General features: G+C 40.6%; 2 protein-coding genes across 2 annotated transcripts in view; one reads left to right on the top strand and one right to left on the bottom strand.

Moving 5' to 3' along the window:
• Positions 1-6,320, top strand: part of LOC106520850 (dolichyl-diphosphooligosaccharide--protein glycosyltransferase subunit STT3B) — a 110,000-nt gene extending 103,680 nt beyond the window's left edge. Inside the window, exons 14-16 of the mRNA XM_014013112.1 lie at positions 540-653; positions 2,202-2,408; positions 3,917-6,320. Of these exons, the coding sequence (XP_013868566.1) occupies positions 540-653; positions 2,202-2,408; positions 3,917-3,991 (396 nt within the window). The 3' untranslated portion in view covers positions 3,992-6,320. The remainder of the gene's footprint in view (positions 1-539; positions 654-2,201; positions 2,409-3,916) is intronic.
• Positions 6,321-7,950: 1,630 nt separating this feature from the next.
• The window catches only part of osbpl10a (oxysterol binding protein-like 10a), a gene marked incomplete at its 5' end in the record, with an annotated part of 81,928 nt that continues 73,871 nt past the window's right edge, over positions 7,951-16,007 (bottom strand). The window contains 6 exon segments of the mRNA XM_014013113.1: positions 7,951-8,887; positions 9,050-9,203; positions 9,336-9,518; positions 9,617-9,803; positions 12,328-12,805; positions 12,872-13,021. Of these exon segments, the coding sequence (XP_013868567.1) occupies positions 8,843-8,887; positions 9,050-9,203; positions 9,336-9,518; positions 9,617-9,803; positions 12,328-12,805; positions 12,872-13,021 (1,197 nt within the window). The 3' untranslated portion in view covers positions 7,951-8,842.

Genomic DNA, 16,007 nt, shown 5'->3' with positions numbered 1-16,007 from the left:
AATTATGGGTCATGAAGCACCTTGAATAATCACCAGAAATCAATTTAAAGGGTAATAAAATAATTGCTGATGTAATATTTTCCCTATAATTATTACAAAAACACAAAATAAGTATAAATATTTATATTTGTGTATAAGCTGTTTAGATTGTCAAAAAGCCTGTGTTTTTAGGGTTATTAATGAAGTTTGTGTACTCAGACCAGTAATGTTTGGGGTCACAAGTTTTTGCCATGGATATTTTGTGGGTYAGAAGATAAAAAGTTTGGRAACCACTGMTCTAAAGCACTGATCAGACTCTAATGAAGTGGTTTATTCACGAGCTGAACACGTGTGGATGAATAAATGAGGGCAGATTGTTTTGGGTTGTTTTCAGTACAGTACAATCCGTTTATGATGATTCTGGTGGTAAAAATAAATATTCTTTCATTCTTCAAACCTTTACATTAGTTCTTGTTTTGGTTCTTTTTGCAGAAGACTCGATAAAATACTTATTTTGTCTTTTTTTTCCCCTGTGTTTCTCTCTCTTTCCCGCTCTCCAGGAGAGTGATTACTTCACTCCTCAGGGGGAGTTCAGGGTGGACAAGGCGGGCTCACCCACTCTGCTCAACTGCCTCATGTACAAGATGTCATATTATCGCTTCGGTGAAATGCAGGTGAGGAGAGGAGTTTGAAGTGAGCACAGTCTGTGATCTGTTGACCTGCAGAAGGTTTTTTCACTAATCAAAGGACAGGCAGGAATAAGGACACGTTTCGAACTCACCCAGAGGTGGAAGGCTGCTGCAGCTGCAGTTCACAAGCAGGAAGCTGAGGCTGTCGGCTGTCAAACGAAGAATCGGTTCAGAAACGTCTCGTAGCTTCTTGTCAGGTGTTTCCTMCCCGGCTGCAGCTGCAGCTCGGCCGACAGTTCAGCGCAGAGGGAAGGATCGATGCGTCCACAGACACACGACTGAAGCGCGTCTCGGGGCGGAGGTCAGGATGGAGGAAAATTAGGTTTATAGAAAAAAGAAATAGAAACTGAGGCTTTAGAGAGAATCAGAAAGGTTACCTCCAGGCGTCTGCTGTTGYTTCATACTGACCAAGATCATGATTCGTTTACATTCTTAACTTTATCTTTTCATTTCCTTTTATGTTTGCAGTAGAACTCAGATCAAAAGCCTTCGTTTTTATAACCTTTGCTTTCTGAAGCAGCAAACGAAAAGATGAAAGATCATTTATGTTGGACAGAGAGCGCTTCTAAAACATAAGTTTGTATTAAAAATATGTATTTGGACTGTAATTGGAGCCTATAGCTGAGAGAATAGAGGTGAAGCCACAGAGGGAGGCTGAAGGACGAGCATCAAAGAGCTGAARAAGCGACACGAGAGGCTTTTTAAAAGAGGGGAGCCGCCGCAGAGCTGTCAAACTGTTTATCTTTGTAATTACAGCAAGTTCAGCTGTTTGTTTTTAATGTTTGCTTTGATCGGACAGCTTTAAGATAAAACTGCAACAAGAAGTTATTACGACGTGAACTTTTAACCTTTGTTTCAGTTTTACATCGAGAATTAAAGCAGGTTTTGTGACTGCAGAGCTGGATTTCTTCATCTTTAATCCCTCTGGTTCTTTTTTCTCTTTAATATTTAAAAAGAAATGTTTTAAATSAGATGTACAAACATGCAGCTTTCAGCTCATTAAGCTCTTGTGGAGTGATGGTTTCATTTTACAAAGAAGTATTGTAACTTTATTAAAATGAGCGGGAACATGTCGTTACCTTTTTGATGTGTCAGATTATTAAGCTCAGTGGGCTTCGTCTGCACATATTCTCTCCTATCATGGTTTTTAACACAAAGCAATTAAAAATAAATCTGATTTATACTGAAGCTACGTGTTCAAAGAAAAACAGAACCAGAATGAATCAGAGTGAATGAACTAAGAATTTACAGGGATACAATGCAAAACGATTCAGTGACTTTTTATTCAAAAKTTCAAGCAGTGTGACTGAAATAAATACCTGGAATCAGGCTGAAATATAAGAGAATGAGGCAGAAATTAATAATAAATGTAGATGAATAAACAAACAATTAATGGCCAAAGTTTTTTACATTTTATTTGCATGAATTTCACCAAACATCTTCAGGCTGAACTAACAGTTAATGATTCCATCTCGTGTGTAAAACAAGATCTCAAGATTTTATAATTATTATTATTTTTTCCTTCTCTCCCAGCTGGACTTCAGAACACCGCCCGGCTTCGACCGGACACGTAACGCCGAGATCGGCAACAAGGACATCAAGTTCAAGCACCTGGAGGAGGCGTTCACCTCRGAGCACTGGCTGGTCAGGATCTACAAGGTGAAGGAGCTGGACAACAGAGAGGCCCTGGACCACAAGCTCCGCAGCGTAGTGTCCAAACAGAAGTACACGTCCAAAAAAGTGAGCTCCGCTTTCACGACCAGTTCTACGTTTTCATCTTTTTTATTTTTTAAGAAAATGATGGTGATGTTTTGGTTTCTTAGAAAAGCTTTATCAGCTCTTGAGAGATAAAAACATCGACGTCCTGCTTATAAAAGGGGACATTTATTCTTTTTTTTTCCTTCCAAGGTTTCTCTGGTGATCTTTTATATAAACTACTGAAGAATAGTTTTCGTGACAGGCAGCTGGTGACAAAAGGACCTAAAGAGCCAATTMAAAACTGGTTCTTTGTTTTGTGTCGAACTCTGGTTCGTTGTTCTGGTTGAGTTTTTTTTAATAAAAGGAGGAATCATCAGAGTTAGGTTGCTCCTCTGAAAAGTCTCAAACATTTGACTTGGTGAGTGTAGAAAGAAAAAGTCCAAAAGATGAATCTTCAGGAAGCTTAAAGGGGACCTATGATGCAAAACTGACTTTTTAAAGGGTTTTTTGCTCAACTTTGGGTATGTCCTTAAAAAAACAGTCTAGGACCAAAAAAATGCACCCAGGGGCATATTTACTGTAAGTAAATGTATTTTTAATGTACATTAACGACAAGTTTTATACTTCCGTCATTTTGTGATGTCACAAGCCATACGACAACCCACCGGAACCTGCGTTCAGGCTCCACCTCCTCAGTATAAAAAGCTGTCACGTTGTTGTTGTGTATTGCGCAGCTCATTTCACAACAAGCCTCCAATAGGGCAATGGGTAGAGTGTTGGACCAGAGAGTGGGAGACCAGGGTTTGAGACTGGCACGGATACAATTTATTTATTTTAGTTCGTTATGAACACGTTTTCTCATGTACCTCTATTGTTTAGCTTATTAAGGCCTTGTTAAAGCCTATTTGTTCGAGTTTCTGAGGTATTTTGACCGCTGCTGCTCCCTGCTCTGGTAACAGCATGCAGAGTGAGSGCAGAGCAGAGGAGGGGGAGAAAAAAAAAGAAGAAGCTGCGACCACGACTCTGCCTCTGGGTCTCATATGCTTGTACAACGGAGCTTCTGCTATTATTAGCCATGCTAACGTAAACGCTGGCTTTGGAGGGCGGAGTTAATGTCAACAGATTTTTGGAGGGCGTTACCAACAGAGCTCATTAACATAAACAGCTCTTCTGAACGGAAGTCAGAGCAGGCAGAACTAGAAAATGAGAAATTTTATTATCTGAGAATTATTTTGTGCATTAAATTGAATGAACATGGTCTGGATAGCACACAGACATACCATAAAAATTTCTAGGACCCATAATTGGTCTCCTTTAACAAACTTTTTGAGTCCTGGAAACCAAACAGAAAATGAGGAATGACTCAAAACTTTTGCACAGTACTGTTTTTTGGATTTTAACTATATTTGGGTCTTTTTTTTTTTCTCTAAAACCTGATCTTCAGTGTTCATTTATCACCTGTCAATGTTGAGTCAATCTGCACTTATATTTATTCATTAAAGATGTTCGTCTTGTTGATAATCTATTTGTTGTTGTTTTTTTTTAACCAGACTGCCAAGAGGAAGCGAGGACACATCAAGAACAAGCTCGCTCTTAAGAAGGGCAAGAAACTCCCCAAAAAATAAATCAAGTGATGATGATGATGATGATGATGATGATGAACACAAACAGGCTTAAAGAAACCCTCTAAAGAACCAGTGAAGAAGACGGGGGGCCGGGTGGGTGGTTGGCACTGGGTCTGGAGAGATTCTCGTCAGGTTGCCTCATTTTTCGAGGAAGTGTCCCATCTGGCTCGCTACTGAATCTTTGTTTTTCGTCCCAAGGACGTCTGTTTTTTGCTCCTTTTGTTTTGTTTTGTTTTTTATTTGTACTTGAATGTGTGGCCAGACGTAGGGCTGCTCTACTTGGTTCGGCGCTGATTAATTTTTTTCGTGTTTTGTTGATTTAACTGCTTCTCAGTCAGGAGATGGGGTGAAGAGGACTCGTGAGATGATGGAGGAACATTTGCACCAAAGACCCATCGACCTCGCTCCATGGCACATGTGTGGGGGGGTGGGGGGGTGGGGCCGGAGTTAAAGCTGAGGACTTTGTTCCTGACGCGTGTACAGAGGACAGTATGCGGTATGGAGGAACGTCACCATCTACACAACTCATCTGTATTCTTAACCTTTTTATCATCCCCRTCTCCTTTCTGTCTGCCTGGCTCTCTGGTCCTTTCCTTTCCAACAATATCTTTAAAAACAAACAAAAAAAAGAGATTGGCTAACTGTAAATATGTTCTATAAAAAAAGAAACAAAAAAAATCTGAAATGATGGTAATATATTGGATCTTTGTGGTGACTTTTAAATATGCAGTTTTTTGATTTTTACTTTTTTTATTACAGCAAAACAGTGAATGCAATAATTCTACACTGAGGGGCTTCGGAACTTGTTGACAGAATAAATTTGAATGTGAATTTCTACGTCCATCTTTTTTTCTCTCGCCCCCACAGGTTGCGTGGATTGTACAATTCTGCTGCTCGTGTTTTAAGACCAACGCAGCCGGTGTTTGTGTGTGTTTTTTTTTTTTTTAAGAAAAACTAGTGAGTAAGTTAGACCTCCTGAACTGAAGAGGGCGCTCTTCAAACAACAAAACCTTGTTACGATCACCTTGCTGCTGTCGACATTGCAGTTTTTTGTTTTTGTTTTATGGTTTTACAAAATATTTATACACAAACTCTATTGTGAGGAGGGTTCTTGTATGTAGCCGATAAAGACGAGCAGCAGATAAAAAAAAAAAAGTTTTAAATATAGAGCCGTGTCCCAAATATATCCTGCATACTTAAGTCAACAACAGCCAAAAGCTCACTTAAAGCTAACTTTATGATTTAATGTTAATTTCTTGTGATTATTTCTCTTTAGTTGCAAATAAACTGAAAACTTAAGGGCCGATGTTAAAACTGTTTAAATGCATTTATAAACCTGGAGAATTGTTTTTATTACAACAATTGATTTAGAACTGATTTTCATCCAAATTAGAGCAGAGCTGTTTTAAATGTCAGTAAAAAMCAAATTTGAATTATGAGGTGCAGAAATGTAATTCTTAAATCCTGTGAAAAGATAAAAAAAAATAGTTTTTATTTTATTTATAGGGATAAGGGCAGTTGCCCTTTTATTTTTGTTCGTATTTTTTTCTGTTCAGAAGCCTGACAAGATAAAACCTTGTTAGTCTAAAATTGTTTCCTGATATCAATGTTTTTAGTCATAAGATCAGTTTAAAGTAAAGAAAACCGAAGTTTTCAGCAGTAAAACAAACAAAAAATAACCCTCAGCTGTAACTTTTTTTACCCCACAGATCGTTTCACCTTTAATTTGATTCAGTGATTAAAAATAACTTTTATTTCTAAATGTCAGCGAATCGAAGCAGCGATCCTGTTTTTCCATTTCAAAATAAAAGTCCTGAAAAAAATAAGGTTAAGACTTTTTCAGCCAATTCAAACATCGTTTCTGATAAAATGAGTTTATTTCTGAACATGTGGAGTWACTAAGTTTTTTGTGGATTTAAGTATGCAGCTGGGACACGTCTCATTCTCTGCACTGATTTGTGGTTTAAAAAAATGAAGGGGTTCCTGTGTGTGCACGCTTCTGCCAAATGAGTGACACTTTAAGAGATTTTCACATCAGGTGGCTTCATTAAGTATCAGTTTTTCTTTTAATATGTCTTTGTTTGAAACTTTTCCTTTCAGCTCCTCCTCAGCCTGTTGTCAGAGAGAGACCGGGGTTCAGACTAAAGCCTTAATGTGACGTGCAGTTTGTTCTTCTTTTCTTCCATTCTGTGGTTGTTTTCCTTTAACGGCGCAGCGATCTGCTGAGGTTTGATCAGCAGCTCTGTGCGGCCTCCTTGTTCCTGCTCAGCTTCAAAGTTTACATTTTTACATTTTGTTCATCCATCTCTAAATATACACTTCAATCAAAGCCTCAGCGTAAGTGCCTCTTTTATAAAGTTTACTCTGAGAATGTTTGTTTTCCCTTTTTGTTTTCAGGTGAGTGCAAAATGAACCACTTGGTGGCAGCATTAGCCTTTAGCTGAGGGTCTTCCTGTGATTCAGGCCGACTGCAGCTGAGATTAGGTGAGACTATGAATCCATTTCCTGCACTGATCAGCTGAGCTAGTTTGTTTTTACGGCACAAGAATTAAACATAAATGTGTGTTTAGGTGACTCTGCTAAATTTCATATCTAACTATGGAGGAACGGTCACTTCTRGTTCTAAAAGTCCAGTCTACAAGTGTCTTTTTGTATTGCCTTGCTGCTGAAAAGTGCTAAATATAAATGTTAACTAGTATTTTAAGGATAAGGTATCAATTGAAGATTTTATATGTCTGAACAGATTTATTCCACCTGCACAATGTAAAAAAACGTGAGTTTTGGATGTGCACTAATGTATTGTTCTAAGAACAGAGTTTTGTTTTAAAGTTTCAAAAAAAAATTTTTTTTTAAGTCAGCTGCATTTTTCACTAAGTTTCAGTTCAGTAACTATTTACTGAAGATTGTGTTTAACCCAAACTGTGTCGTCGACTCACAACCTTACCAAAGTGTCCAAAAACCGTATAGAGTGCAGTTTGTCAGATTATTTTCTGAGACACAAAATAGAAGTTTTTTGGACCAACAAGACAAAAAGAAAAACATTTTGTAGGTCTTCTGGACGGGTTCTTCTCTAATGAAACGTTTCGTCTCTCCTCCAAGAGACTTCTTCAGTCTGAGAGTTTCAGGCAAAATTCAGGCTTTTAAGCACTGCCTCCATGTGACTGATACTCACATGGCTATCGTTGACACCTAATTAACACTTATTGTTAACAGGGGGTGGAGTGATACTGGCAATAGCCGCGCTGTAGGAGGGAGACAACTGAAAACGGAGGCCTCCACCTCTGTTTAATGATGGACGGTCTTTCTKCACAAAAATGGCTTCTTTTACTCCTCTCTCAAACCAACGTTCCTCTCTATCAAGAATGAGAACATCCTCATCTCTGAAAGAGTGACCGCTGGCCTGTAAATGAGTGAAAACTGCAGAGTTCTGGCCATTAGATGTAGCTCGTCTGTGTTGGGACATTCTTTTGAACAGTGGCTGCTTTGTTTCCCCGATGTATAACTGGTCGCAGTCCTCCTGGCACTTAACAGCATATACAACATTGCTCTGTTTGTGCCGGGGMACCGGATCTTTGGGGTGAACCAGCCTTTGTCGACMAACAAGACGAGTTTTGAGCTGTTTGGTCACATGTCCGGTCTTTGCTATTAAAGATGTGACTTAAATAAATTATGCTGTTCTGGTACAAAGACTGAACTGAAAATTAATGAGGGAATAAAGCAGCTAAAGTCCTGTTAGTTTGTGATAAAGACTGAGAAACTCCGGCTGCTTGGAGGCAAAAAGTGCTGATCCACTTAAAAATGTCTGTATGGCATGCTGTTATACCATATAATCCTGTTTTAGAGGTGAAACTTGAGATCTATAATTCCATTCAGAAAAAAAAAAAGTGAATAAGATCCCAACTATTGCACTGTTTATATTTGGATACCTGAGGGGGTCCATAAAGAAAAACATCCACATCTATTTTTGTAAAGTTTTATTTTACAAAAATCTGAAAATTGGCCACTTGGTTTGTCAGCTGTGAATATACTCTTACTGAACCAGAAAATGTGAAACCAGACCTCTGATTAGTCCAGTTGAGACCTGCTGTCCCTGATGTGGGACCAGATGTTTCTTTAAAACCTCCATGAGAATCAACATGGGTGACCTGAAGGAGGAGGCACCGGCTGAACGTGAGGCGGGGTGCTTCCTGATTATAAACACAAATCAGACATGAAGACCCAGAAGCTGTAGCTACAAATCAGTTTTTTTCTTTGGAAAGAAAACAGATTCGAGCTGAATGAGAGGTAGAAATGGAAACAATTTGGTAGAAGACTAACATGACAAAAAATAAGGACGTCACAGTGACTTGATACAGTTTGGGAAAGTATTAAAAAGTGCCTAAATACATTAATAGTGCAGACAGAACGATCAGGACCTTCCTTATAAACTGTAATATATATAATTCTATAATTTACTACATTTGTGACCCTTTCTTGTAAAGCTCTGATAGATAATCCAGGTTAGTAAAAGACACTGTTACAGTAAAAAATAGGTGTTTTACTTCTGATAAAAGTGCTTCATAAACAGTCTGTTACAGCTACAGTATGGTGTTCTACAGAAGATTTGAACCCAAACAAAACAAGTGCCAAATGTGAAGAGAACCAAGGCGGCCTTAGAAAAAGCGGAAAATAGAAATAGTCTAATACTAAAAAAAACAACTGTTCTTCATTCCTGCGAGTCCGTCCTGGTTCTGAGTGGAAATCCCTTTGGCACCTTTTGTTTGTGTTGCTCAGTTAGTCTGGAGGTCTGAGGAGGACGCTGCGACCTCAGCCTGAGGCTGCAGAGTTCAGAGAGAGGAGGCAGCTCTGATGTCAGGTGGACTTCCACAGCGGGTCGTTGTAGATCCAACCGTCCCCCTGCACGCGAAACAAGAATTAATGAGGCCAAACCTACAGGAGGTGGATCTTATCCAGTGACTCAAAGGATTGGACGCTTTAAATAAAAAGTTTAAACTCAACTATTAATCTAAATCTAGTCTTGATCAGACGAAACCAAAGGTCAGTTTAACTGGTTCAAACCTCCTTAGTGAAGTATTTGGGTTTCCAGGGTTTGTTGGCAGCAGCTCTCTGTCTTTCATCCACCCTCTGACTCTCCTCCAGGCGGTGTTTGTGCTCCGTAGCCTCGTCCATGTTGCCCTCCTTCAGGGACTTGGTCACACGTTGCCACAACCGCCTACAGAACATAAAACACCATCAGTGAACCGAGAGTAAAGCAGGGATTCATGTCTCCATTAACCGTACAGATGATGTGAACCAAAGAGCTTACCTGTGATCAGACCACTTTAAAATAACTGTCAGTTTTTACCTGGACTCGGTCCGGCCCTGCTTCTCCAGAGGTCGCAGCTTCTTCCTGATGACGGGCAGTTTGCTCGTGTCCATCACTTTGGTTTCTCCGCTGCTGTAGGTGAACTCCAGCGTGCCGTTCCACTCGCCCTGCGCCTTGCACACGATGGTGTTGGTGGGGTTGTGTTTGACCTCCGCCGTCACCCTGCAGCATTAAACCGAGACAAAGTTTCAGGAAGCAAACCACGTGATTTAAAAGGAATAATCTGCTTATCAGCAGCCTGACTGATGGGACCGTCTCACCTGTGCACCTTCCCTCCGTAGAAAGGCTTCGTGTGAAACGTCACCGTGGCAGAATAGCYGCTCTTCGCGCAGTTGATGGAGACTTTGCCCCCCAGCTCCACCCAGGGAACGGTGAGGATGGAGCGGGCGTAGGCACAGGGCAGCGTGAAGACGTACTCCTCGTCGTGCTCGAGGAGGCACAGGACGCCTGACAGGAGGAAGAGGAGCACACATTTACTAATTTCCTGCAGCTACTTTCTTTACAAACACATGGTAAAAACAACGTTCATCTTCAGGGGTGGATAATAAATTTTTTTTTTTTTTGGTCTTGTAAAACAAAAACAGTGGTGGGCACCAGCCCGCAAAAGCGCAAATCTGCTAGTTGTGGACCTAAATATTTCGTTTGCGCTTTAGCGGTCTTACAAATTTTTATAATTCATAAGCAGATTTGCGCTTTCTAAAATTAAAATGCAGTACTGCTAATAACTAATTATCTACCAGTCATCATTATCTTGAACAGCAGAAGGTATGACTGTCAATGAATCACAACATGTGATCTATCCAACAGCACCCCTCCCAGATAAACACACTTATTGGAAACGTATACATCCTTGCTGACTGTCGTTCCGATCAGGGTTCAGATTTCCCACAATGCTTTGTGTCTGCTTATGTAGCAGGAAGGCAATAGCTAAAATAGTTAACGTTTGTAATCCATACTAAAATTTTGTATGTATTGATTTATTTTACTTTACAATCTGAGCTCCTTTTTTAAAAAAATAAAGTTTAAACACTGGAGCTCAATACATGACGTAATTGGTCGAAGCAACGGGGTTAGAGACTCAGAAATGATTTAAAGATGTTATGCTGATGACTGACATCTAGTGGTCAACTGGAGCAACTGTGCTTTTGTTTCCCGTCACAAATCAAATCCAGAATGTATCACTTCAGTTTTCCAATAAACAGTTTTAAAATTACTTTATTGATGCTTCTTTAATGAAAAATCTACAACAAACAAAAGAAAAAGACAAAGAAGAAGCCGAACTAGCAATCCTCAACAACTTTTTCATTTTTACACCAGGAGCTAAAGGTCTGTTTCAGGAAATCACATCCCCAGCAATCGGCTGTTGTAGGATTAAGTTGTAAAAGAGTTTATACGCYGCTAGTTGGCAGTGTTGTACATATATTGTACATGAATTATTGCCAGTTAGTAAGTGTCAAATTGAACTTGCGCTGTAAAATTAGCTTCTGTTAGTTTTTCTATGGCATAAGTGCTTTTGAAGTTGCGGACCTAAATATTTTCATAAGAGCTTTAGAAATTGCGGAGTTAATTTTTGGACTAGCGCTGCCCACTACTGCAAATATTTAATAAAATCCCAAATATCTGAAACAAGCAGTTTTCTTTTAGTTGCAGGGTGTTCTTTTCTAAAACCCGTCCACTTTAACATGTGATTCACCAACAGCCTGGATGTATTCGACTCGAGTCACGGCCTCATGTTTACAGGAGCACATCTGTTTGTTTTTTTTATTTTGCTGCAGGAGGAGGGAATGACACAAAGACTTGACTTGTGGGAGATAAAAACAAGAGTTAATAACAGCTCAGATCTTTGAACTACAAACTGAGATTGGACTCCAAGTAAAACCAAAAAGAACCGCCTGAATTATATTAGTACAGTGGCGTGAAAAATTGTTTGCCGCCTTCCTGACAAAGTAAACCAAAACATCCCGAAAAGTTGAAATCCTCTAAAGAAACTGACATCTATCAGTCTGGAGAAGGTTATAAAATCATTTCTAAAGCTTTAAGACTCCAGTGAACCACAGTGAGAACCATTGTCACAAATGGTGAAAGTGTGGAACAGTAGTGACCCTTCAGGAGTGGCCGGTCGACCAAGATTACCCCAAGAGGTCAGAAAGACCCCACATTCTCCAAAAACTACAGGCGTCATCATGCCACCATAAGAGATTCTGGGCCAAGAGTTCCAAGACAAAAACCAAAACCACCACTGAGCAAAACAACATAAACACTTGTCTCAGTTTTGCTAGAAAACATCTTGATTATCTGCAAGACTTTTGGGAGAAGGTCGGGTGTAGAAGTAACAGCATCTCAGAAAAGGAACATCAACCCAACAGTAAAACTTGGTGGTGGTAGAGGGATAGTCTGGGGCTGTTTTGCATCTTCAGGACCTGGAAGACTTGCTGTGGTAAAGGGAAGCATGAATTCTGCGGTCTACCAAATAAAAAACCTCAAGGAGAATGTTCGGCTATTTCTTGGTGACCTTAAGCTGAAGACCGCTTGGGTTCTGCAGCAACGATCAAAAACAAACCAGCAAGCTTAACTAATTTAAGACTTTGGATTGGCCTAATCAAAGTCCTGACCTAAATCAGATTGAGAAGCTGTGACTTCAAAAAGGTGGTTCATGTTCGGAAACTCCCAAATATGGCTGAATTACAACAAGGATGATTGGCCAGGATTCCTCTAATTACAGCAAACACTTGATTGCAGTTGTTGCTGCTGAGGGTGGCCCAACCAGTCATTAGATTTAAGGGACATTTTCCACACAGAGCTCTGTTTGTTTGGATTGCTTTTCCCTTTAATAATTGTTTACTTGTGTCTCATATTTAAAATTTGTTTGGTGACCTGAAACATTTAAATGTGACAAATATATAAAAGAATAAGAAATCACACCACTGTAGAGCCATTACATCTGATATAATCAAAGTGTGGAAGAACTCACCCTCGCCCACCATGGACACACCTATAGACATGCCCATGAACTTGCTCTTGGTCCAGACATAGGTGTTGACGCACATCCTCTGCTCTCGACACTCGCAGTAGAACCCGGACACCGGTGGGTGATGGGACACCTGCTCGGCGACAAACCGGACCCTGTGGCACCCTCTTGCCGAGTCCTCGTTGTTCAGGTTCTTCCCCGGGGTCCCCTGGTTTGACCGGACCAACGGTTTGACTTTATCTCGAGGGACTTCCCACGAACAGTGGAAGGTCTCTCCCAGAACGGGGTTGTAGGGCTTCTTGGCCACGGCGCCTTTCCGCCCCTCGTGGAAAGCGGTCAGGTAGTACTCCACGAAGCGGACGATCCGGTCCTCGGCTGTGGCCCCGGCGGTGATGGACAGAAACATGTCCGGGTGGGCCATGAAGTTGGCGTACATCTCCAGCAGCGAGCGCTTTTCCAAAATGAACGTGGGCAGCACCACCTAGAGAGAAAACTGAGATGAAACTCTTTGTGTCGGGTCTCGTGTGCTACAGAGTCTGAGCCGTACCCGGGTCAGGTCCATCCCCAGTTTGAGCTGAGACAGCAGGTGGAGAATGATGCTCCGCTGGTCGTCCAGAACCCCCAGATCCTCCTCCTCATTGTCCTCCGTGTCCGTCACCTCCTCACTGGGACTGATGTCCTCCAGTCCTGAGTGGTGCTGTCGCAATAAGAAACAGTTGATCAATCACMGCCTTGTTTTCTGACAATCAATCAATCTGTGCTGCTTGTATGGACTGAAGGACCCAGGTGCTCAGATAAACATCAGTTTCATCGTTCAACCTAAGCAGGTCTAGTTGAGGTAAAAAAAAACTGCTTCATTGGAAGAAGAAAAATGGGGGAAAGCTAAAAGTGGTTGGTGAATAATGCACAAAGTGCTCTCAGCCTGTGGGCTACATCCTCCGCTTCTGTCTGTGCAGCTAGAGTCAGGGAGGAACACGTGTCCTGTGCACAACCTTTGTTTGAATAAAATACAAAAAAAAATAAGCAAAATCTGCACCAAAGGTCCCAACAGAGGAAGAGAAATTTCCCAAAGCAGAGAGTCTGAGAGTCACCTGAATATTTCATCCTGTTCATGCCGGCAGCTCCGCTCAAACACACACACACACACACACGTCCCTGGAGCTGAGGCAGATTGATATATATAGAAGTGTAGGGGGGCGAGATTACAAGGTGGGGGAGGTATTCTGACTTCAGTGGTTCTAACTAATTAAAAAGGCTCCTGACAGAAACAGAACCCTACTGCTGAGCTCCAACAACCAAAGCTCCAGTTTAAGATCCTGTTCGATGTTTTTTATTTTTAAATAAATAAATAAAATTCCTAACAGAGCAGTGTCAGACTGCAGGTTTACTTGTGGTTCCTAGAGTTTCTAAAATGGGAAGCAGAGCTTTCAGTCATCAGGCTCCTCTCTTGTGGAAGMATCTTCCAGTTTTTGTCCGTGAGGCTGACACTCTTTAAGTCCTGTAGTCAGTGTTTGGGTTTCCTGAGTCTTCCTTTAGTTCTGCTGCTATAGGCTCAAAGTGCAGAACAACAAACTATCCACTCCATTTCTGACTTTACTTTGCTCCCATTAATGTGATTTACTTTGAGTTTCTTCCCGTGAAAACAAAATCTGGACTATAGAAACCACACCTGGACCGGTCCCTCTGAGTGTCTCTGTCAACCCCAGGTGGTTCCAGCTGATCCTGTCTTAAAGAGTCAGTTCAGATCTTTTGAAGTGGGGTTCTGTGGAAAAACTAACTTTGAATATGATTAATGATTACTGCACCATTTCCTAATTTAAAGTGATAATTATGTACATAAACATTATAAATAATTGTATTAATGATACAATAAATAAGTTTTAATCAATGTAATGTACTTTAGAATCCTATATTTTATAAACAATTGGTCAGATTAACAAATGAAAACACTGCATGCAAAATACAAAGAAAGACCTTAAAGCATAAAATCAACTTAAATCTAAACCTGTACTTTATCTCACATAAGTCAGGATAAAGTATAAAAATATAAGAATAAAGCATCAAACAATCAACAAACTGAGCACCAAACATGAACCCGAAAACTTAAACCATTTTTAAATATCAACTATTTTTTTTATTTTTTCCAAGACAATTTTGTTTTTCTTCCAGAGCTAAACATATTTATCTCTACAACAAACCCTGCTGATGCCTTTGTTTCAGAATTTCAGAACATCAGAGCTCCATTTTGGACAAAAACTCTTGTTTTGGACTGAAACTGTCCTGAGGAGCTCCAGGCTTCACCTGCGTGAAACTGGATCTCATCTCCAATAAAGGGAAAGGAAAAATCTGCGTGGTTCAACTCCACTGAGCCGAGGCTCCAGCAGCAGGGAAACGCTCCACAAACTGTCAAATCTCTCTTCAGTTGGCATCCAATCCAGTTAAAGACACGTCCTCACAGCAGAAAACTTGTCCACGTATGGATCTTTGTAAAAACTTTGACTAAATCGGAGTTTGCTGACATRGTGAGCAGCTTCCTGTCCGACAGCCGTGTGAGCTGCGAGCACCAGGGAGAGGAGAGGAGGCAAGAGGGGAAACCTGCTGACGTTTCAGACCCTCCCCGTCCTGAAGCCGACGTGTTTAGTTTGAGTTTCCACTCCGTCACCATCCTCTTCCTCTCCTCCCTCTTCACTTCTGTGTGTGCATCATCCAGGCTTCAGCTGAATTATTCATCTTCTAACAGGGTGGAAAAACTSCAGAATCTAAATTATTTCTGTAAAATGGGACTTTTTTTAATCATTTAGCGTGGCAAACAGTGAATCATCCTTTGAGAGAAACCACATCTTTTAACAGGTTTGTTTAAAGGGATCTGTTAAATGGGGTTCTTTGCAAAAGCTTAGTTAATATCTTACCTGTTATGGATAGCTTTTTGAATAAAAAAAGTTTAGTTCTCACTGGCCTTTAAATAATTTAAACGATTCAAATTACTTTATAAACCTCAACACTGCCATCTTTACAATGATTTCTATGGTTATTTGGGAGCACAAGCAGCAGCAGCTAGCTGTAGCACTCTCAAAGCTCGGGGGGATCTGTTAGGAACATATTAGAAAACCTGTCTGATGTGAAACTTTTTTTATCAAGATGGCAGCAGTCCACTTTGGTTTTGACCCTGTTCTCCAAACTAAAGTTGATCATAGAGCAGGTAAGATATTTATTACTCATTACATTTACACAAAGATTTGAACTCTCTAACCTCATGAAGCTATAATCAAGGTTAGGACAAAGGTAGGATCACTTTTTCAGATTAATTAATTGGAACCCAGGTTTAGTTGAGCCTTGCTCTCAGCAGCAGAAAGGTTTAAAATCAGAAACTAAAACCACTTCAGTCTGGTTCTTTCCACACAAAGCAGCGGTCGCTCTCCTCTGAACCCAGACTGGACGGCAGAACCGAGCCGCCCCACAGAGAAAAACTCATAAAGAGCTTACAACCTCAGGTGAGGGGGTTGGACCTCACATGGAAAGCTTTGCCCTCTGACTCGGCTCAGAAGCACAAAGGTCCGATAGAAAATCTGTTACTGCTGACTCATCGGTCCACTCCTGTCACTTTAAACCACATACAGCAGGTAAAATAAGTATTGAACACGTCACCATTTTTCTCAGTAAATATATTACTAGAGGTGCTAATG

Source organism: Austrofundulus limnaeus, unplaced genomic scaffold (assembly GCF_001266775.1).
Source record: "Austrofundulus limnaeus strain Quisiro unplaced genomic scaffold, Austrofundulus_limnaeus-1.0 Scaffold98, whole genome shotgun sequence".
NCBI lineage: Eukaryota > Metazoa > Chordata > Actinopteri > Cyprinodontiformes > Rivulidae > Austrofundulus > Austrofundulus limnaeus.
The sequence above is the reverse complement of the archived record's forward strand: the minus strand, read 5'-3'. Positions and strand labels throughout refer to the sequence as shown.